The 24,019-nt window shown below is 41.0% G+C and overlaps 1 protein-coding gene across 3 annotated transcripts in view; it reads right to left on the reverse strand.

Annotated features, from left to right (window-relative positions):
• Positions 1 to 3,295: 3,295 nt before the first annotated feature.
• The window catches only part of ncoa1 (nuclear receptor coactivator 1), a 70,227-nt gene continuing 49,503 nt past the window's right edge, over positions 3,296 to 24,019 (reverse strand). For 2 of the 3 annotated variants that reach the window (XM_030405911.1, XM_030405912.1), the window contains 16 exons: positions 23,656 to 23,835; positions 21,589 to 21,681; positions 20,165 to 20,305; positions 17,531 to 17,678; positions 16,357 to 17,347; positions 15,910 to 16,134; positions 13,523 to 13,874; positions 12,682 to 12,843; positions 11,384 to 11,498; positions 10,906 to 11,074; positions 9,811 to 10,128; positions 8,579 to 8,680; positions 7,924 to 8,353; positions 7,039 to 7,207; positions 6,734 to 6,923; positions 3,296 to 4,912 (listed from right to left, as the gene is read on the reverse strand). In XM_030405911.1, the coding sequence (XP_030261771.1) occupies positions 4,733 to 4,912; positions 6,734 to 6,923; positions 7,039 to 7,207; positions 7,924 to 8,353; positions 8,579 to 8,680; positions 9,811 to 10,128; positions 10,906 to 11,074; positions 11,384 to 11,498; positions 12,682 to 12,843; positions 13,523 to 13,874; positions 15,910 to 16,134; positions 16,357 to 17,347; positions 17,531 to 17,678; positions 20,165 to 20,305; positions 21,589 to 21,681; positions 23,656 to 23,835 (3,965 nt within the window). In that variant the 3' untranslated portion in view covers positions 3,296 to 4,732. The remainder of the gene's footprint in view (positions 4,913 to 6,733; positions 6,924 to 7,038; positions 7,208 to 7,923; positions 8,354 to 8,578; positions 8,681 to 9,810; positions 10,129 to 10,905; positions 11,075 to 11,383; positions 11,499 to 12,681; positions 12,844 to 13,522; positions 13,875 to 15,909; positions 16,135 to 16,356; positions 17,348 to 17,530; positions 17,679 to 20,164; positions 20,306 to 21,588; positions 21,682 to 23,655; positions 23,836 to 24,019) is intronic. The other variant, XM_030405913.1, reaches the window with a different exon arrangement.

A 24,019-nucleotide genomic window follows, 5' to 3' on the forward strand; every position in this document is an offset into this window, starting at 1 on the left:
GAGGGTGGGAAACATTTTGTTCTAAGTTAGTCTCAGTTTGGAGGTAGAGGGGAAGTTTTAATCTGAGACGGTCAAAAGGAAGAAGTGGGATGCAGCAAATGTCTTGATAAATGATCTCAGGAGGGCTGGAAAAACTATTTTGATTATCAATTAATTTTTTTGAAGTAATTCATCGAGTTTTTGTTTGGTTTTGGACAGCTAATCAGACAAAACAAAGAATTAAAAAGTGCCCCCTTGGGACCTTCACTGTTGTCAAATTGCCAACTTTTTAATTATTAGCCACCTATTTTGTTTTAAATTGTTTCCTGAACAGCTGACAATAAACTGAATTTCTTTGAGTTGTGGACAGACAAGACATTTGAGGTCATTTTCTTGGGCTCTCGGAAACACTGATCAAAACTTTTCACCATTTTCTGACATTTTACAGATCAAACAACTTAACGATTAATGGAGAAAATTACCTACAATGAAAAGAAACATTAGTTGCAGCCCGAAACCGCAGAAAAAACATAATTTCCTCTTTGTTTATACGAAACATAAAAAGTGCTCAGCACACTGCAGAGTTGAATCAAATGTATGTAACATTGGCGGACGTGATCTTTGAGGACTACACTGACCGATCAATCACAAACAAGCTGCCCACAGTGTGAAAACACGGTCAAAAGGAAAACATCATCAGACAGAAACTCTTGTCCAATAAAACAATAATGAGGTAATAAAAAGGAGCTCGAAAGCCTACTCATGATTAAACCACATGCTTTTTCTAATAAATATACACACACACAGAAATGTAGAAAAAATAAAACCATCTCCAGGAGGCAGACTTTCCTCCCATTTAGGACTCGAAATGAAAAAGACAGATTAAAGATGGCGACAGCTCCCGGGGCCTCTGTTCTGCACATGAACACACACAGAGCGCTTCAGCTGAGCACAAAGTGGTTCTCACATCATACAACATTGGAGGAGTTGGTGGGTGGAATGTTGACCTTGCATACTATCCCTCTATACGTGGGTAACATTGCATACGGTGAAGTATCTCTGTAAAAAAACAGTACACAGGAAAGCCCTATTCCACTGGAGTAGCTGGATGTTGTTGATCTAAAAGTGAGCAATAAGTCGTAAAACTCGTTGACAGGGGGATGATGAATACTGTCCGGACAACTGAACGTGAGGTCTCCAAGGATTCCACGACCGTCTCCGATTTCTTTACCAGGACAGAAGGACGAAAAAATATAGAAAAAAGTAACCGCAGGACAAGGATTCACACAGGATACAAATCACTGGATATCGTCTATGATTTCTTGAAGTGATTTAGAATGTCCCAATTTGATTCATTTCAAATACCAGTTTACCTCTCGTCTTTAAAGGATTTCAGAGATTTGCGCTTTTTTCACAATATTTTACCTCCATTTTGCACATTTTGCAGATGTCTTTGCTTTTGTCTGGTTCTTTTGTGTCTTTTTTTTTTAAAGTTCTTAGATCCCAATTGTAACCAGATATCTGCCGTCAGTGGAGCAAGGTTTACTCATCTCACACAAGGCCAGATCTTGTTCCCCAAAGGAACATGACTAATTGAGGTTCAAGCTACCATCAACTCAGGAAAAAGGCAAATATTAAATCAATTGATCTTGGGATTTTATAAATCAATCCTGAATCACCCAAATGAAGGTTGATTTAAACTGAAAAAACAGTTTTTAAAACCCTAATGATGATTATTCCTGTGTGAAAAGAGTCCTTAAAGCATCCTACATTTGTAACCTTTGGTTATTAGTGTCAGACTGAGCCCTAAAGCAAATGTTGATATTTCATTCATCTGGGATCAAGATCATATCTGTCTTTACATGTAAAGGATATTTAGAGGCAACGTCTCGGCAGGTTTTTTCCTTTGTCTAAATTCCCCGTAAAGTGTGAGCTGTAAGAAGCACATCTTTTCTGTGTGTGAAACAGAAAAAAAGAGTGGACTTTTAATTTGTTTGTTATCGCCGAGAGAGACAGTGTCTGACTGAGCAACAGTAGTCAACAGAAAACTGCATGTGTGAGTGTGTAGCCAGTGGAGTGAAGTCTTCATCAGGGAACCAGAGGTGGAGGGAGAAGAGGGCTGAATCCCAAAAACCAAACAAAAAAAAAGAAAGGAAAGAAATCCTTGAAGGGGACAACACTGATCATTTTTTTGTGACTCAACCCGCCCTGTTTTGATTCAATTTCATGACAGCTTTAAATTAATCATCCATCACATTGTTCACTTTGTTAGGAATTTCTATTACTAAAGCCTCTACTTAAATGTCATTATATAGGAACAATACCCAAAAAGCGCCTCGTTTGCTGCGATTCGGCGTGCGACGTCGGATGCGGCTGAGTACCGTTAACATCTCAAGAGGTCGCGTGATCGCAGCAAAGACCGCGGTATCATTAAGCTTTCTTTTATACAATGGTTACAAATACAATGTACTGTCTGAGAGGTTTTCTTGAAAGTATTGTACATACATAAGAATAAAAAAAGAGGAGATAGCGAGAAAAGATGGCTAACCTACGGAGGGCCCGTGAGAAAAACACATTCTAGAGATCCATTAAAAAAAAAAGATAGAGTGATAAAAAAAACTGAATTCTCTTCTTTGTTTATGACTTTAGAACAGGTGACGGGTGAAAAAATGTTATGCCAGGATAATCTTTTTAAGTGCCTTCATTCCCCTCCCCCACCTGCTGGGGCTAATATAAAAAATCAGAAAATTAAAAACTTTTGGCAGTTGACTATCTAAAATATATTTTTGGTCATGATCAGTCTTTCAATTTTTTTTTAAGTGCTTGCACTCTTTAACACAACATACGTATATTATGTTTAAGTGCTGAGAGAAGTTTTCCTGGCAAAATAATAATGATACTAACTCCACCCCCAACTACGACAAATTATCAACACAAAACCTTTTCCTTTTTTTCACCGGTTCACAAGTCAAAACCACAAAAGAGAAAACAATTTATATCAGACTTAGAAAATGGATGACCAGAATTTCTTTTTGTTATTTGGCTCTCGGGGCTTCCGTACTAACTAGCTCCCTGGTTACAAGAGAAAGCAGAGAAATCAAACCCATTTTTTTTTCCATAAAGTGTAGCACTGTGAACGGGATGCCGTAGGGAGCAAAATCTAGCTATACTTTAGAATTTCTTTTCACATTTCAGAAGACGGAATAACTTCCTCCTCTACTGCAACATGTAGCCGTATTACAATATCATGATGCCAAAAATAATCTCAAAAATTAGAATTTAACAAAAAAAAAGAAAGAAAGACACCTGGATCGAATCACATTATACATAGTTTTGCTGTTCTGAGTCATCAATGAGTTACACTTTTTTTTCTTTTAAAGGAAAGCAGTTACAAGAGAAGAGCGAGCTCATCCCCAAGTCCTTCTGTACTGTACAATACTACCCGCCTGCATGGTGCACATGGCAAACAACACTGATAGGCCGAGAGAGATAGCATGAAAGATACAGAGAGAGAGAGAGAGAGAGAGAGACAGAGAGAGAGAGAGAGAGACAGAGAGAGAGAGAGAGAGAGAGAGAGAACCCGACTGGGCTCTGTATTCACAGCTGCTGAGGTGAGGGGTAAAATGTGACGGACAGACAGTTAAATAATCATAACAGTCTTTTTTTTATACTTTGAAAAATAATAAAAATAAAACCTCCTCCCGGGGGAGAAAGACACGTAAGTTCCAAACTGAGCAGCATCCCGTCTGTCTCCCATCCATCCATCAATCCCTCCATCCATCCATCCAGTCTGGCTGTTGTCAAAGCTTGTTCTGATGATCATGAAGATGTTGATGATGATGATGACGGTGAGAGCAGAAGATTTTTTTTAAACAAAACAACTCAAAAAAATAAACCAGAAGACGTAATAGAATATTATGTAGAAGAAGAAGCAGAGCTTGGGAAAAACTCAAACTTCCACCAGGCACTGTAGCTGATAGAGAGAGACAGTCACAGAACCAGCTGATACTGAGCTTCTATCCCACAATGCCACAGAGGTCTGAAACCTTAAACATTCCCACATCGCTGAGAGACAGGTAGAGGAAAACAAAAAACAAACAAAAATAAAAGCCAGAGGTGCTGCCGTGTGGGATACTCCCACACATTAAAACGCAGAGCTACAGCTGTATGCTGCAGCTCACGCTCCCAAGATGCACTGCTGCTGCTGCTGCTGCTGCTGCTGCTGCTGCTGCTGCTGCGACGGCCCGACTGAAACCGCGATCAGAGAAACAAAAAAGGAGGCCGGCCCTGATTTGACAGTGACGACAACTTGGCAAATCTACAATGGTGTCGCAGTTGTTTTCTTGGGTCAGGAAGCAGGAAGTAGGTCACCAAGGAATGAGCAGCAAGACAACACTGCCTTTAATAGGCTGAGGCAGACAGACAGGTTGTCAGACAGATTAGACAGGCAGGTTTAAATACACTGCTGCTCCTTCTGACATGAGTCTTTTCTTAAAGTACTGGGCGGTAAAACAACCAGCCCCAGATCCCCCCCAACCCCGCAGAGAAGTGGTTCGGCTGTGTAACTCCACCTGACAGACAGCCAAACCCCTCCGAGCCTACACACACACTGTGGCCTTCCAAACATCCATCCTTCCATCCATCCATCCAAAAGGTGAGACAGAGACAGCAATGGGTCTGGTGCACCGACCTCCGAGGAGGAGGCGTAGAAGTGAGAAGTAGAGGGAGTAGGAGAGCTGAAGGGGTGGGGTTGTCACTCAGTGAGCAGCTGCTGGAGGAGGCTCTTCTGCTGGGCCTGGTTGTTCTGGGAGCCCTGCGGCCCGGGGCCCTTCTGGGGGGCCGTGGCTCCAATGGTGCCCTGGTTCAGGTAGGAGTCACTGCCGACCAGGTTCACTGTACACTGGACGTCCGCAAACACCTGAACCTGCTGCACCTGCAGGGACAACAGCGATATAAAATCCAAATTGCACTGTTCATATTGGAGCCTCGTCTTTAGCCCGACAGACTCTGGATGTTTGAGACCAATATTTGTTTGAATTAGATTTTTTCATTTAATTGATTTTTTTTTCTCATAAGGGTTCTTCAAACTGAGTTGTGATTTATGTAATGTCTAGGACATCAGTGTTGTTGGGTGAACAGACTAAGTAATATTTCAATCTAGTTTAGGGGTTTTCCCACCAACTAGCAAACTTGTGACGACGCTAGTACACACCTGGCACACCAGGCTTTTTAGAAGAAAAGACACTCACTATCTGTAGAGCGCTGTGTTCATTTACTGCTAATTCAAAACAAACTTTTCCTTCAGAAATTAAAAGCATCAAACCAATCCTCCACCATCATCTTGTTGGTTAACTCTCCTTACTCCTGTCACGTGATAAGTGAAATCCCCATTACTCTGTTGCTGGCGCTGCTGCTGCTGTTCATGGCGGAGTATTGTAACGGTATGCCCGAACACCATGAAACACAGACTACCGTGGCAAGGCCAGTCTGGTCGGGAATTAGTTCAGAACAGTTTGAAATTATGAATCATATATGGATATGAGGATATAATATATTATGCATAATATGTGTGATCCAAGGAGCTCGGATTAATATTTTGTCCAGACAGAGAGAACAAGAAGACATCATCTAGTATGCAGCAAACCCAGTCATTCCAAGCTGTATGGGCGGCTGTAGCTCAGGGGGTGGAGCCAGCGTCTTGTTATCGGAAGGTTGTTGGATCGGTTCCCCTGGTCTGCATGTCAAAGTGTCCTTGGGCAAGATACTCAACAATATACTGAAAAAATATCAAAGACATCTACCTATGCACCTATCACTGATGAAGGAGTAATTTCTGCAATGAACATGAACACTATGATATTAAAAAAGTTTTGAGGAAATTAATTTAAATCGTTTTTGGGTCAAGTTAGTCAAGTTATTTTTTCAGCTCTGAAGCTATATTTAACAAGATCTATGGTGCTAAATCCTTCACGAAGAACCAAAGAACCAAATAACTTCTAGATACAGATTATGAATAAAAATGTGATTGCAAGAGAGTGAAAAGTAATGAAATATTCATTTATGGAATATAGGGGTTTTATGCTCAAGGAGAAAAAAATATTTTCATTAATATTAATTACTGTAAAACCTTCTGCAGCAGCTATTTACATGAATAAATGTTGCAAAACAACACTGAATGTTCAGTGCACATGTCAACACAATCCAGTTTTAACAGGAATTCTTCAAGAAATCCATGACACTAAGGTCCAAGGTGTGTTAATATGTAATGAACCACCGATTTCTGTCAATTTCTTATTAGATATCAGCTGACAGATATGCAGAGACCAATATATCTGTCCTATGGTAATAATATAGGTCAAGCTGGTGTACTGGTTGTACATGAAACAGTGTATCTGGAGGTTTCAGAAACAAACTTATAAAACGTATAAAAAGGCTGCTTGTATTTAAGACAAATTAAACCACCACATTCAATAAGCAATTCTGATAAAAATCAGTAAGTCCATGATAAACACATTGAGTCATGACACTAGGAACAGAAAAAGCCTCAAGACTTGTGACTGAAATCCCGTATAGAACTGACAGAAACTGAGAAATCACTTCGACAATCTCAATTTGTAAAATACAGAACAGTACGTGATGTTCAAGGGTAGAGGGATATAATAATGCAAGGTTAATGGTATTTATACAACATGGCAAAAGAGAGATGAAGGTTAGTGGTCAGAAAACAGAGTCCTGAAGGTTCTCGGTCACTAACCTGCTGGTCGCTGCACACTGAGCCCACACTGCTGAGGTTACTGTTGCTCATACCAACGGGCTGCCCAATGGGAGGTAACGAGCCGACACCACCCGAACCTCCAGCCATGGAGACGGTGATGCTCATGTTGTTGTACACCCCCTGCTGGCCAAAGGGCTGCGTTGCACTCTGTCCTGACTGACTGAACAGGCTGTAGACAACACACAATTACACTGTTACATTGAAGGCTGTTAAAAGGGTCTCTTTAATATATACGAATGTAATTTACTGATACATGATGGGATAAACTGTGTAGACTTCCTCACCTGTTGCTGCTCATGCCTGTCTGTTGCCAGCTCTTCATGTCTGGTGACTGGTAGCCAGGAGGTGGGGCTTGCTGAAGCAGAGGACTCTGGGAGGTTGAGTTCTGAGGTGACAACAACGGGCTGGTCGGGCTCATCTCAGGAGGGAAAGGTGGATCTGGCTGGACCAAAGCTGTGAAAGAGGAGAAGTGCAGAAGTGAGGTCACTGTAGATAAATAACAGAAGTTTTTGACAAAAAGTCCAACACAGGACCGAAATACGACACAACAGGTAATCTGGGTTCATTTTTTGTCAAATTTCTCTAAACCATTGCTCATCCACTATAGCTGGAAAACGTCATTAAATGTGCTGCTTTTGTTCTAAGCAGCTAATGCAGAACTTCGGAAGTGTTCCACTTTCAAAGTTCACGTAAACCAAGAATTGCCATTCACTGGAAGCCTCACTTGATACGATGTGGCCTTTAGCCTTCTTAAAGAAGAACTTGAAATGGTAAATGACAGCTGTCAGGGCACGAAACTAATGATCTGTTTGTCTTTACAAATCAAAACATGATGGCTGAAATAAAAATGTCTACATCGAAAATTGAACTGAATCGTGACCTTTAAATGGAAACTAAAATTGAATTATGCTGTTGGAGAACTGTGGCATTATTTCATTATTGATATTTTTTACTCCAGTAAACAATAAGCAAATATGACAAAGGGATTGTTTCAAATTGTTTTGATTTACATGACTGATACAGAGATAGAGATAAAACACACAATTGTGTTGAAAATTATCTACAAAAAGCAGTAGCAAAACAAACATTTTGATTTAATAGGAAAAGGTAGGATATTATCAGTCTGGTCCAGTAAATAACTGTGGTTGAGGTCGTTTCCTTGAACTTACCAGACCCTGCAAACTGCTGAAACAGGCCCGGCTGCAAAGAGGAGTTCACTGTGCTGCTGAACTGGCCCTGCACGCCGCCCATCAGCGTCTGGCTGTTCAGGGGAACTCTGACGGACTGCTTGCTGTCCAGAGGGCCCCCGGTCATAGGGCTGAAGTGACTCGGTGAGGTAGGGGGTTTTCCCGTCATCGGGTTGTACCCTGGTGGGAAGTTAAACTGCTGCTGCTGTTGTGGTTGCTGCTGTTGTGGCGTCGTTGGGGGACCTTTGGGGACCCTGGCAGTTCCAATGGATGCCACTGCTCCGGTTGGAGCTCCTGCCATGTTCTGTCTCATCAGCAGGACCTTCTGCTGGAAAAGCTGGCGCTGGCGGTGCTGGATGCTGTAGAGTTCCCTCTGACGCTGGGCCAGCATCTGGGCATTCAGTGGAGGCTGCTGAGGGAAAAAAAGAGCTTATTACTGAGAACTTACTGTCTATTTTCAAAGTAAATACACAACAAACCTTATTATTCATTGATTACAGCAGCTTAAAATGAATACTATAGACAGAGTAATTAGATCTATGTAAACAAATCATTTTGTAGTCTCCCAGGCTCTGTGGAAAACAGCAGTGGGTGGTTATAGGTGAGGCGAGCGTCATTTGCTGCCACTGTGACTCACTTGTGAGGGCATCTGAGGCTGTTGAACGCCCGGACGAATCCCGATGTTCACATGCTGGGCTCCTCCTGGAAACGGATTCATGCCCGCCATCCTGTTCTGGAGCTGAGAGGGAAATAATTAGAGGTCAGACAGGTGCAGAAGGGTGAAAGGACGGTAGGAAGGGCAGGATTTAATGAGACACAAAAATAGATACAGATATATATAAAGAGAGGCAGCGAGGAACAGGAGCTAAGTATTAGTGGTAATGGAGGACAAGGAAGTGGAGCGTACTTTTAAGAGCATTTCAATCAAAATCTGCAACAAGTAAAGGGTGTAGTGCACATGAAAGCACTGAAGGCACAGAGAGTGTGAAAATAACTCAGTTCTTTTCTTTCACTTGTATCAGTAACTTTTGAATCCAGTGAATACATTTCACCTTGCAAGGTTTCTGCACATATTTCTCACCACACAGCTGTGGCCGTACACTACAACAGTATACTGGGGCCATTATAGATATATAAAAAAACTAAAATAAAGGAAGAAATTAAAGACAGAGGGGAGGGGTTGAATATAAATCACACATTTATGAATACAACCCTTGAATATTATTTGTGATTATGAAGTCTCATAATAATCATAAAGCCAGATTTGTAAGCACTGTGGTTCCTTGACCAAAAATAACACTTTTTTACCCATATTTTGTTAAAATTCTATAATCTCAGAGAATATCAAACACTTTTTTCCTGTAAATATACGACTTTAACTTTAGAAATTCTGTCTTTTTTCACGCACATTTATGATAATATAATCTCAGATAGTATCACAGATTTCTTTGGTGCAAATTTAGGACTTTAGGACTAAAAAAGGTCTGAGTTAATCCTTCCAAATGTATGACTTCATGATCTCAGAATACCCAAGTTTTGTCCTACAAATCTGTGATTTAAATTTCAGCAATTCTGCCCTTTTCCTCAAATATTCTAGACATTTTAGTCTTTAGAGAATATCCAAGCATTATCCAGGAGTTTTTCCTGGCACATTTATGAGTGAACAATCTCAAAGGATGACCAAGTTTATTCTTACAAATCATAAACTTAAATCTTTCGTAAATGTATGACTTTATAATGTCAAAGAATACCCATCCAATATTAAACACATTTGGGCCTTTGCAGTAATCCTCAAAGTGTGTTGTAATAGCAGAACAAGCAGCAACCTCTTCCACCCCAAATGAAAAACCACCGCCTCTGTGTTCTCACCTGCTGTGGGCCTTGAAGCCTCTGCTGCAGCTGTAGGCGCAGTTGGTTGGGAGGCAGCCTAAGCTGAGTTCCCATCCCCTGTGGTCGCGCCATACCTGGCCTCAGCCCGATGCCTGTTGTCCCGCCTGGGAAGGCACCTCTAGGGGCCCCGAACCCCAGGCCCTGTGACCCCACCGTTGCCAGCTCTGGAGGAAACTGAGCTTGAGAGGCTGGTGTAAATTGGGAAGGGTAGGTGGGGAGTTTAGGGTCCATGGAAACTGGGCTGGCAGTGGGTTGCTGGGCTGGGAAGTTTTGGGCCAAAGGGTCAAAACAGCCACCCTGGAAAGAGACATAACCATATCATTAAAAAAACAAGATATAAAACTGACATTTAGAGGGATTCAATTTTAATTTTATATTTTATTTTGAAATATTTTTCTTCCATAAATTGCAATTTGCATAACATTACATTTCTGATTTCTACAGAACTTTCTGACTCTCACCTCTTCAATGGCATCACTCTATTTATTATAGTGAATAAAATAAGGCTTAAAAGCTGGTGAAAACCCTTTAACAAACTGACTTCTGAAGCTCAAATTATGGAGGACCAAATCTGCCCAAATCAAAAATAAAAACAACTTGATAAATAAATCAATATGCCATTAATGCACAGGAATAAATTAATGTAAACAATTAATTTCCGCCCCTTTTATTTCCGCATTTTTCAAACACATTTATTCCTATACATTCTTTTGATGTTTCTTTATGCATTTCTACTTCATTATGCACAAGAGCCTATGTACTAACTATAAACAACATTGGAAGTATGCAGTTTGGTGGCAGAACTGGAGTAAAGTTGGGGATTACTCGCAGCTCAAACACCTTCTGTTTTACTTGAAAGAAGTCCAGCAGGGTTTTTGCTAAATCCAGCTGGGTGGCACTAATCAGCCAGCTAAGGCTCTTAAAAATTCAATTCTGCAACAGCTTTGTTTGTTGTAATTAATCACAATACCCCAGTACAATTAATGGTCTTAAAATTATATATTTGGGGCACTTTTGCTCACTAGACCCCTTTGTACATCCACTGCTCGGCTCTCGTAGGTACTCCATGCTCACCTGTACAATTTTATCGATACCCAGAGCTTTATCGAGCTCGGCCAGTTCACTCTCATCAGTCCCACTCAGGAAGGAGACGAGCTGCTCTAACAGAGCTTTCTCATCGCTTCGGCCTTCGGGTGTAGTCGGTGGGCCCAGCACTTCATCCAGCGTACAGGGCACGCACTGCCTGCTCGCACAGAGAAACACAACGTCTTATGGCACAGGTACACATTATCAAATTAATGTCACTGGATTAGATCAACTTTTCTTGTTGATGGGTTTTCTCCTACAATTTCTACACAGAATACAGTGTCGTTCAAACTCATGCAAAATTCCTTATTTTTTTGTAAGAAAGATAAATGTTCCTTCATGGGAGACCCTCAAACTCCTCTGTAGAATAGGTACACTTAAGTCATCCACAAACCTCTGGAAAACACAGAAATATTAAAAAGAAATTGACAAAGGAAGTGAGTATTGAGGGTACGGTAATATTTACTCTTGTGGTGATGCCAAGGGAGCTTGTAAAGGTGTTCCAAGACCATCAAATGACAAGGTGTCAGACAGTGCCAGAGGCTGGAACTGGGAGTCTCCAACGTCCATCTTGGTTAGGCCTGAAACAGATTAAAAGGAAGTAAATCCACAAGTAACACCTTATAAAGGAACTATCAACACTGAATGTGTGACTAATCGGATTCATGTACAGAATATGTAGCACCTTGCAGTAAGTTAACAGCGACTGAAAACCTTAAAAACCATGCTCTAATGATGTAGCATTGTGCTGCTCTTGTCTACATTAAAGTAAAGCTATGGCACTTGTGGAGTCATAAAGGGAACAGAATACAGTCTGACCACACCCTATAGTGATTCTGGTCACTTATGTAGGAAAACTGAAACTTTCAACCTATAGAGGTCGGCTCAACAAAGATCAAGTGCAACTGAAGATTTAGCATCAAGTTACAAACAAACAGGGTTCCCACGGCTGTCATGAGATCACTTTCAAGGACAATTTTAGTACATTTAAAAAAAATAAAATAAAAAAAAAAAAAAGATTAACTGCTATACTTTGACTGCATTACAGCATTTTTTTTAGATATATCACCACATGCACAGTTATCCTGAGGATATAACATCAATCCTTTAATACACAGTCTTGTTATATACACTACTTTTTTCAGGACAACCTCAGATATCAGAATATGTATGCTGCAGCGATGTCACACACATGAATGTCATGAAATAGTTATATGAGCATAAAGCCAAAGGAAACAACTAAGCAGAAATTGAATCTCACTGAAACTGATTCAAATCCGTACTGGAGCCCTCGTTGGACCTGCACGGCTGCTAGCATCCAAACATTTGCAAATCATTTACTAAATTCTAAATGATGCAAACTAAAGTCTTATACAACTATGTAGGCACAAGATAACCCATGCCACCCCAGGAGGAGGTAAGAGTCTGTTTTTTGAAACAGAGGTAAACAATTTTTGTTTTGGTGTCCCGTGAGGACATAAGGGACACACATGTTGTTGATCATATTTTTGTGCAATGATCCTCATTGATGTTGATTTCTTTTGGATGGATAATTAAGAAAAACTTAACTTGTGCATCAGGAGTGGAACCATTTTTGTGTGGGAGAGGTGGCTGAACATTTTGTTTAAATAAACTGTAATTTTGTAATGAAATAAAATGTCTGACCACTGTAGCTGTTCTTTTGATGTCTTGTAAACCCACGAGGGGAGGGTACTCTGCGTGCGTGACACAAAAATAAAAGAAATCACATTAAATCATGTGTACCAGTGCTTGAACTGAATGCGTTGATAACTTCTGCCTCTGGGAAAGGGCTGCTGTCTCCCTGTCCCTGCGCCTGTGTCTGGCTTGGAGTGGGGGGATTGCAGAAGTCAAAGGATGACTGACTCTGGAGGCTGCAGCCAGAGGGAGGACCGCCATCACTGAGGCCTGGAAAACAAACACAGGCGCATAGAAAATTAGGAAAAACAAGAAAATATAATGATGCATCCACCATTGGTATATAAAATGGACAATTTGAGGCTTATTAGAGACATTATAAATTCTCTTCTGTTCTGAAATATTGCAAAAAGGTAAATTATTCTGGTTACATATGTTGTCTTGTTACACTGCAATGCCTCCTAATAGCCACAAGGTGGCACACAGACTAACAATTTTTAGGTAAATGAATTAATAAATATAGAGACCTGTCTGAACCTCACTACTATACTGGATACAACTACTACTACTGGATGAAAATAATACAAACAAACAAATATAAATAATACACACACACACACATATATATAAGAAATTACAAAACAAGTAAATAACTATTATTTTTTAAATACATATACATATAATATATATATATATATATATATATATATATATATATATATATATATATATATATATATATATATATATACACACACACACACACACACACACACACATATATATATATATACACATATATATATAATTTCTTGACATGAAATTATAAAATATGCAAATAATAAATATTTCTACTGTACTTTAAAACCCCAGTAAACATCCTTTAAAAGTCCACTGGCAGTATACCATTCTCTACTCCTTACTCGTCTCTGCTAAGTTGAACATGTACCTCTGTTCGGAGTGCCGGGCGGCTCTCTCTTCACATTTACGTTGCGGGGAGTGCTGGCCTCGCCGGGCTGGAGTTGAGTGGGTGACTGCAGTTTGAGCTGCGGGGAAGGCGAATGAAGCTGAGGTGACGGCGACTGCAACTGGGGATGAGACTGGGGCTGGGACAGGGGGGACTGGAGCTGAGGCACAGGAGACTGGAGCTGAGCTGGGGGCTGGGGGGCCGGAGAGTGGAGTTGGGGGCCTCCTCCAGGGGTTGTTATTGAATCCTCGCTGCCCTGCTTGGCCCCACTCGGGCCTCTGAGACCAGGCAGCAGCTGGGTGAGAGGGTCCATGTCAACAGGGCCACCAGACATCTAAGGGCGGGAAACAGAGAGCAGAGCAGAAATAAATGAGAAGGGATGGACATGAGGAAGATGGGGGGAAAGACGGGATGAAGGAATGAATGGTGTAATGGCGTGAAAGTAAAGAATTAAAGAAGAATGGGTGGGCGAGGAGGGGGGGGGGGGGCAGAGGATCAGTGACAGAGAGATGGAGAGAGACAAAAGGTCAAAGGCCAGTGAGCTTCAAAGGCTGCAGCTGGTAGCTGAGCCTACAGCAGAGACAAAGTCCAAGAAAATAAACATTCAACATGATTTACAACGGCTGTCAGGCAACTGCCAATGCAGGAGCGAAGCTCAATGGAGGAAAATTTCAACGCTTAATTGTGAAGTAATCTTTCTCACAGAGTGTAAATTTGGAAGCAATAGTGGCAAACATAAATGAGTGCCACCCCTGAAGGAGGATGTACATTTCAATTATCAGGGCGTTTCTGTGGTGATTTGGCTGTTATGACTGTTGGAATCAGGGGTTCTATTGGAAGAATTTGGTGCCACTCCAGGTGTCCTGGACAATTTCAATGTCCTGGACCTTTCGGAGAAGTTCTGGTCAAATATTACCTGTGTTTATTGAACTTAAAAACAGTTCATGGAGACCATTCACAGCATGCATCACCAACCCAGAGCATCGCTATTTGACTACCAGATATCTTTCTCCAGATTCCATTACTACACCTATGATACAGTAGACATTGTACTTAAGGGAAATTATTTTCTCTAGACAAATATGGACAATATGAACATATCAGACTTCAACTGATTTTCCTGGTTAAAAAAAAATGCTAATTTCCAGATAACAGAAACCCTGGTCTGTCTGGCCCGAGCTGGACAGAGTCTGGAGTAGCTGAGATCAGCTGAATGCATGTTCAACCTGTTATGATTAATAAAAGACTGCTGTCATGGGTTAATTTGCTTGTCGTGTAGCTCTGCATGAGGTACTGGTTAAACTGGCTAAAGGTCTTTCAGCTCTGTCACGCCAATCCGACCGCAGTTCTGAGCAGCTCTGCTGCTGTAGTGCATGTCCCTTAAAATGGAACAGTTCCCAAGTCAGTGTTGTATCACTTGCGTTTAAGTGGTTGTGAAGATAAGAAAGGCCTCTTGAGTACCCTAGGTGAAGCTTTTAAATATTAGATGTGAGATTTTGAACACCCAATAGCAACATACAATTATTTGCTACTCAAAGATTCAATAGAAAAATGGTGTCCTGTTTTTTGCTTTTATAGCAGGGTGGCCATGCATACACATTAGTAGTTTTCAACATGGCAGCCTGGTAGCTCTGATATTACAGCTAAACAGTACACTAAAATAAGTTTCCAAAACATTGGTGATAAACAAAATGTGAGAAACAAGCTATGCAGAAACTTGATGCATACCTGATCATCACTGCCAAACTTTACAGTTTTTCTTGAGCAGTGTGTGTTCAAATATGGGTTTCCTCATATTCCTCCCCCCCAGTTTCATTGAATGAACGGCACATTTGTTTTGGTCTGAGATGCTGGTGCTCTAGTGTGATATCTAGGGGCTGTGAATGACATGTCTATCATCTTCAGATTCAGTCTGAACTTCTGCTCAATAGCCTCACCAAGGCAGTTACTGATACAGAAGCTTAAGACATTCAAATTATTTAAAATTCTGGCGATTACGATTATGATCCATTACCATCATGCTGGGACAGGAGAGGAGAGTCAAATGCTGTTTGTAACCACCCACGCATATTACTGAAAAGAGAACTTTACAGGCATAATAATTAACATGTTAATCAGGTTGATCGGGGACATGCAGGATCTTCAAAAGTATTTTTACTTTTTGAGATTTATAACCAAGTTACGTACCAAGTGAGATGTTAAACAGCTTTAAAAGAAACAATGAGGATGAATTACCTAAAACATCAAGCACATTTTTTAACAGCAAGCTCATGGGACTTCTGTTATCTCTTACTTAACTTTTCCGTAGTAGTAAGAAGATCAAATCTTTGTCATATTACAGATCACCAAGACATTGACAATAACCATACCGAGTCTCGGCTGTCCCTGCGGCTGTCTCGCCGGTTCTCTCCAATGGGACTCGATTTGGGACTGATGCAAGCGGTGCTACTGGAGACTCCTGCAGGTTTTGACCCCCCTCCTACAGCAACAGTCATCCCCGAGCAGGTCCCTCCGTCCACACTGGCTCTCTTCTCCACTTTTACTCGAACCGTCTGCAGGCTTAGAGCTGATGGAGGCGGAAGGTCGCCCAAGTCCTGTGAAAACAAATTACACTTCAGTTAGTTAAAAATATGGATTTTACAGGGTGGATGCCAATGCTGACATATAATTTAGTAGGGATGTACGTAATTGATACATTTGGGGATTTTCTGGAGAATGAAATTAGTCTTAAATACTTGTCAAAAAACAATGAAAACAAAGAAAATCTGAACATTGTCAGTACAGAACGAGATGTAAAGGTTATACTTAATGGTCACCTTCTCATCTGTATCAAGGAGAAAGCGGAGCAGTTGATGGTCCTGCGGCTCTCTGGAGCTGGACTTGGCAGCTGCTGCGGTCAGAGCAGGACTGGCAGGCGGCTCCCTCTTGATCTCGACTTGGTTTTTGTTTATTCCGTCCTCGATGGTTGTGGAGGAGTCATTGGGGCTGCTGTCCTGGAGCAGCCGGTGCAGAATCTTGTGTCGTTCTGTTAGAGTACTGTGGGAGGCGGGGCACTGAGGGGCAGCAGGAGGAGGGTTTGGAGGATGAGGTGATGAGTTGCAGTGGATGCTATTGTTGTTGTTGATGTTAGATTCAGCTCTTGTTCCATTGCTATCCAGGAGCTGATTGGGTCTGGGGTTCCCTAGCTGTGAGGCAGAAGGAAGGGGGGCTTTTACAGAGTCCTCACCCCCTCCTTCTCCTCCCTCTGGTGGTTTTGTTGATGGCGGCCGATTAGAGAATCCAGAGGGTGTACTGGCTTGTCTCTGAGGGACAGGAGAGGATAGGGAGAAGGATCCCGTCGACGCGCCGCTGGCACTGCTACTACCGTCGCCGCCAGACTGCTGCCTGTTGAGGCTGCCTCCGCTGCTTGGTGCCCCGGCTGGGGAATGGAGGCCCGGTGTGGAAGGAGAGAAGGGGTTCCCCGGTACCCGAGGACTTCCCCCTAACCCAGGACTGGCCCGTGGCATCCTGGGTGACACAAAAGAGGTAGGGGTGGCTGTGAGTGGGCTGCTCAAAGGAGAGGGGCTGTTGACCTGGGAGCAGGTTCGATTGGGTGTAAGGTAGCCTGCGGGTGTGGCTGGGTTGTGTCCGTGGGAGGAGGCGTTGCTGTTGTTGGGGTGAAGGCCCGAGGTGGCAGCACCTGAGCCTTGGGTCCAGTTGCTGCCGGTAAGAAGGGAGGGGGAGCGGGAGGGAGTTTGGGCAAGACTGCCAAGGTTGGGTGGAAGGCTGGGGTTAGTGTTTTCCTGAGAGCTAGCAGTGTTGTGTTCCCTGGAAGAAAGAAGAGAAAGAAAAGATGACTGTAACCTGAGGAGACCAAGTGGCAGAACACCGAGATTTTCATTAAGTTTTCTGTGCTACAAAACAACTTTTGGAATTAAAAAGGATCATAATGTACAGCTGAAATACATGGAAGTGTGTTTATTAGTGTGTGTAACGTGTCCTGCACAATACCTGTCAATAGTGTGAATGCCCATGATGAAGGGCTGTACGTCAGGGTTGGGGGGGCAGCAGAACTTGCAGCGTGTCTGAGCGCTGAGCGGAGTGCCATCGCTTAATGTGAAATGGTACAGCGGGCTGATAGCGGTACCGTGGGTCATCACTGAATACCAAAACACACATAAACAGACCCGAAGGCAAGAGAAAGAAACAAAAACAAAGTTAAGTTTTTTGGTCTCACCTCTTGTTGCTTTCATGCTTTAATTCCCCCAAAGGCCCAAATGAAAATAGTGTTTCCAGTGTTGGTATAATCCAAGTTTGGTCTATCTAATCTTTATCCTCTTATTAATGTGTATTCACTTTATATCTATGGATGAAAAGATGGTTTGCACTTGAAACAGCAGCCTGACCTGGATGGGGAAAAGCTCAATTTTCTGTGCTGGAAAAGAAGATGGTCTTGGACGCTTCTCCTGGGCTCAACCACATTACATAACTTTGGTTTGGATTTACTGGATCCACATCTGACCTGATGTCAACATGTAATAAGAGTTTCTACCACATGTGTTCAACAGACATAAGAGCACAGGATTTTAATATTAACTGGTCGTCCCTCTCTGCACTTAAAACGCTATAAATAAAGTTGAAGTTAAGAGAAGAATCTTGATTTATTAGCACACTAACTAGTGTTGACACAATACTGGAATTTCTAACTTCGAGACCTTAAAAAACTAATCGATATTCAATAGCATCTTTGATACCACGAAAAAAGAATCCAGAGGATGTCAACTTGCTGTTGGAGAGGAAAGCGATTGGTAATTATCAGTATTTCGATACTTTGACAGTAATTTGAAAACGCTGTTTGGTTTTGGAGAGAGCATGCAAGCCAATCAGTACGTTAACATGCACAGCTTAGTCAGATTACAGCCATAGTTCGACCATGCTATTCAGTAAGACAACTGCAATTGTCCGAGTATACATGCCGGTGAGAAAATCGGATTATTGGCCAAAGCATGTAATACTAGGGGTGGTGAAAAAAATCGATTATTGATTAATCGCGATTATAATATTGACGATTATGATTCGATTATTACATTTCCAAAAAACGATAAAAAAGCTTCCGCTACATGTTCCACAGTCTGGAGCCAAGATATGTTATTCCATCCCGGAGCTTTTTCACACTTAAATCGATTCCAAATCTTTACAAGGAGACAAACCTTTCCATGCAAGAGTCCCTCAACTCTGCTCACAGTGTAGCAATAACCTGCGATGCCTGGACATCCAGAGCTACAGTCTCATATGTGACGTTACAGCTCATTATGTCAGCAGTTAATGGAAGCTAATGTCCTGCGTACTTCAGACGAAAGCTATGGATGATAGCCACACAAGCGCAAATATGTGTGAGTTTCTCAAAGCAATGGCACGCCCTGGTTCTCGTCACCAACAATGCTTCTAACATGAGTCCGGCTGCTGAGCTTGGCAGCTTTCTTTTAACAGTGAAACACTACATTTAAAACAAATTAAAAAATAATAATTTTGATATTACAGTTACACTATATAATATTGAAGGTGCTGAGAGGTGTTACTCAAAAGAAAAGTAAAATAATTCAGCAGCTGACTGATGTTAAATGGAAGATCAATAATCGTTAATAATTGAAAATCTAATCGATAATCGTTAATAATCGAAAATCGATTTGTAATCGAATCGAGACTTCAATAATCGGAATCGAATCGAATCGGGAAATTGGGCCGATTAACCACCCCTATGTCATACCCCGGTACGATAGGTGGCGCTGTAACCGTTTCAACGAGTGGTTATAGAGCCAACTCCGGCTGACCTCTTTATGTCACCAGCAACAACAAACTCGAGATCGAGAAAGATGGTGTACGAAGAGCAAGGCGAAGCTACATCTTTGTACATTTTGTATATGGTGTACATGATAATTACACAAACTAGATGCACAATGGCACTCTTGGCAATCTTTCTGTTTATTTGCAACCAAAGCGCGCTAAAATATTTTTACTAGTCCGACTACAAATGGAAACCAGAATGCTTCCGATACCAGAATCTTGTCCCTGAAAGATGATTAAACAAATCAGTATTACGGAACTTCTCCCCCCGGCCTGGTTGTCTCAAGGACTCCCATCTGAGAGGCATATATGAGGCTCCAAACACATCAGAGGAGACATAGTGCCAAACAGCAGAATTTTGTTTTCAAAGCAATATTTCAAAACAAAGCCTTTGATGGTTTGCCGGGGATGTTTGTGCTTGTTTTTGTCTGTTGTTAAATAACAACATATCAAGTGTATCTTTGTGTTTTGGTATGTTGGTCTGCCAAAAGTAAAAACTATTTTAAAAATGGTTGTCTCTAACTTTTCTCACTTTTTCCAAGGTTTCATGAATAAAACAATCAGTCAATTCATTAGTATCTGCAGCCCTCGACTGGAGCCATCTAATCCGATCCCTCTTATTCCGATTGCCTTTAAAAACTTTCTTGTGCTTTTTTATAGAAACATCTGCATATACAGTACAGTTACTCCAAAGCTATGCAGAATTTGAATAGATGAACTCTGGTAACCATGATGAAGCCTGCAGAGAGGGTGTCAATGATTTCTGGGAGTAAAGCTGGACGATCAATCGTGGCTACTCACCCTCGTGCAGCAGCTTCTTGGCGTGGGAGGGCTCTTTGCCCTGCGGCTGAAAGAATGCGTAGATGCACTTCCTGACCAGGTCCTCCCAGCCAGGCCGCCCTGTTGCTCGCAAAGCACTCGTTTCTATGGAGATGATCTTCCCTGGAGCGGAGCATCACACACACGCACACACACACACACAGAAAAGATCAGTATACACAGAGCTTAACATCTGCAGTAGCCTCCACACATTCAGGAGTCAAACTGTGAACCACCATGAAGAATTCTACGGTTTGGAGTTGGAACATTTCTTAAAAAGTATCATATTTTTAAAATAAGAAAACAAATGTGGGACATGTTTAGAGTGTCTGTATATTCGGATGCTTTCCTGTAGTGATCACTGTCTCTGACTGTGGTGATGTGGAGCACATCTCCAATCTTCTGACTATAAATATCTGGAGTTTACAGCAGTTGATAAAAAACTGTCATGGGATATAAACACAACTGTCAGGATTACGATTGTACTTCATGCCAAAGATTTGGCAAGTTTGGAGGCAGACAGACAAATACTGGTTCTGTTTTTATCAATCATCTGTATGGAATACTTTAACAAGGGCTCGATCAATACGGCTGTTTCAGGGCTGATACCCATTTATTAGAAATCAAGGAGAGTGAAAATTGATATTTGGGAAGGATGGTCATTTGCAGTAGAAATGAAAATCTCTGTGTCAAAATTTCAAACGACCAGTGATGAAAAAAAAAACCTCAGTTTAATTCACTTAAACACTGTTCTTAAGTGCAATTTTGAGGTACTTAACTTGAGTGTTTCCATTTTGTGCTACTTTAAACTTGCTCTCCAATACATTTATTTGAAAATGTACCTACTGTGTGAGAGGATGCTGCATTGGAGCCGAAAGGTAGCACGTTTTTAAATTAGATTATGTTATGGGCAATCTGACAGTAAAATCCCAGATACTGAGAAAAATGCTGAATATCAGCCTTCTACCCCTAATTTTAACTTTCAGCTTCAAAGCCTGGTAATTTTCACCATCTGCAGTCAACTACAACAAACTCAGTGAGATTGTTTATATGTTCAGCAAGATTGCAGGTCAGTAACTACACAGTCTATCACTGCTTTGAGTAAATATGAGTCATACCATGAGGAAGGAGGTTCAGGGTGCCTCCTTTTACGGGCTTAAACAAACAAATCCTTGTGGTATGAAGCGTGTGTCAATTGCATTTTGGTGTATTTACATTCTTTATTGTTGGTGATGTTGTGAAGCTCCTTGTTGTTAACTGTCTGTCTTTGATTGTAATTGTTATGGCTGTGTTTGTTTGACAGTTTCCACAGATGAATGATCTTCCAAAAGGATAATAAACTAAATGAAGTAACTATGTGACTATGGCATCATATCCATGTGTGCATGTGTGTGTGTGTGTGTTACCTGTGGGGTCCTGCCTCGTGATGAAAGACTCAGTGCTGAAAGCCTGGGAGCGAGGTATCCGACAGGCAATACAGATCAGGCAGCTCTGCAGGTCTGAAGACAGAAAGGACACAAGTGGTGAAGTTTGTGCATTAGTGTGTGTCTCATTCTGTCAGCCAAAGAAAAACAGAAAACCAAAACAAAATAATTGTTTTTATTAAAAGAACAGATAAACTTCTGGGTCAACACGTTTCTAAATTGCCACTGAAAAGATGCAACAGGATCCAGGTTCACATTACCACCTAATTAACAAACTAGAAATACTAGATTTATATTTATTTTTATATTCGTTGTATGACAGCCCATGAAAACTGGTTCTTCTGTATGACTATTAAACAAACAACCAATTAAAGGTAGAAATGTGTGAGGAGTGAGCTGTCAATCATATCTGAGATGCAAACAGACGTTGGAACTCTGACACAAAAGCAGAGCGAAGCAAGATACTGCAAGTACAATTCTATGATCCACAAGGACAGATTTTTTATCAAATTTATAGCACATTTAATAAATCATACAATTTCATGAAGGCCGTGATAACAAAGAATAACAAAAAAAATGAAATGTTGACATTCTGTTCTGAACATTGCTTTAACACCAATTAAAACCCTCACTTGGGGGTTAAAAACGAAAATAGATGTGTTAAAAAAAAAAGAATTGATCAACAACGTGCTAAACCGATCTGTCAAGCTGGATTCATTCCTGACGCAGCCCGCACTCCGTACACAGGCAAAATAGGAGATAATAGCATCATAAAAATACCCAAACTGTGTTTTTCAATGAGTTTTACGTTTGTTGAGTTTTTAGTATAAATATAGAGTACATTGAAAAACTGAAATAAACAGCTAAAACTATTCGATATTGTAATGTTTATCTCCGCTCACCAAAGGAGAGAATTTCAATGAGTCATGTGTGGAACATTTCAATGACTGGGTTTCATGATCCCGTATTGCAATTTTCCACATGAACAAACAATGTTAACTGGGATTTACCAGCATATATTGGAGCCACCACGGCTCAATTTAGAAGCAGGAGATGGTTAAAGCAGTAATATTGATTTCAGCATTTAAAAAAAAATGTTTTAACCAAATGCAGTAAACACAGAGGTTTCAGTTCCCGGATTTCAGGGACTTTTAGCTTTTGTTGAATCGGGAAGGAAAATTAGACCTCACAAAAATGCTTAATACTTAGAAAAATAAAAGAATCTTGTGACAGCTAACTGCCGGTTTTAAAACTGTTTTTTTTTTCTGATGAGGTTCAATCAAATGGTCACATTGGGTGGGGAAAATAAAAGAGTTGTCAATACAATAAATACATTTCATATAACAGTGTACAAGATAATGGGAATACAAGTCTTGAAGGAAATAAAGACAAAATACATGTACAATACATTGGGATATGCTCCCTATTACCCATAACAGGAGGATTTTGTGATAGGAGAAGACTTATTCTCATCACTGACTGCGAGCAGCTTTTTCTTTAACGACACAGAGAAGAAAAATGCATCTGTTTATCTTTTTATTATCAATGACCAAAAGTAGCCACGTTTTAGTATGAGAGCTGATACATAGGTCCATAATGTGTTGAAATTTCAAGTTGAAATGCAAGCTGCATTGATTATTGTACTGAAAGCTTTTTTTATGTTTATAGAGGCTACAGTATACTGTTTTTCTCTCAGGGATATGCTCATTGCCTGTAGCAGGAGGATTCTGTGTTCATAAAAATTAAAATCTATTTGTGACAAAGAAAAGCCTTTTCTTTAATAAAATATTATAGAAGATCATTAAACTGTTGATTTTCTTTAATGATCATCACAAAAGTAGAAGGGGGTTGGTAAACTCTGAGCAGCAAACTCAGATTTGATTTGATATTATTATTTGAAATCATGCATGGAAATGTACACAAAAATATTGTTGCATCAAGATGCATTGATAATCGGTTTAGAATCGAATCGTTGACCTCTGAATCGAATCATGAAGTGCCAAGGGATTCCCACCCCTAATGTGTGTGTGTTTATGTGTTTGTTCTTACCGTCTCCCTCCTCCTGCATGGTCCGTGGTTGTGACACGGTGAAACACTGCATGATCTCGTATTGCTGCCGAGCCTCCGGATTTTCTGAATCCACTTCGTCCGGTGGCCTCTTGAGCATGCGACAGTTAAAGGTGTGGCTGTTCCTTCGGGCAGGTTCCTGTGGCCACGGCACACCATTAACTGGACAAAAGGGGGAAAAAACAGAGTTTACTATGAAGAGTAAACTAAAATTTCAAGGTATCAACACAAAGGAAAGAAATACCTCCCCCGGGAGTATCTTAGAGGTAACCAGTGGAGTTTTTGTTTTGATGAGTGGGTCACAGTTTTGTTTGCTCTTGTGTGATGCCATACAAAATGCTGCCAA

The sequence above is a fragment of the Sparus aurata genome, chromosome 22, assembly GCF_900880675.1.
Source record: "Sparus aurata chromosome 22, fSpaAur1.1, whole genome shotgun sequence".
Classification (NCBI taxonomy): Eukaryota; Metazoa; Chordata; class Actinopteri; order Spariformes; family Sparidae; genus Sparus; species Sparus aurata.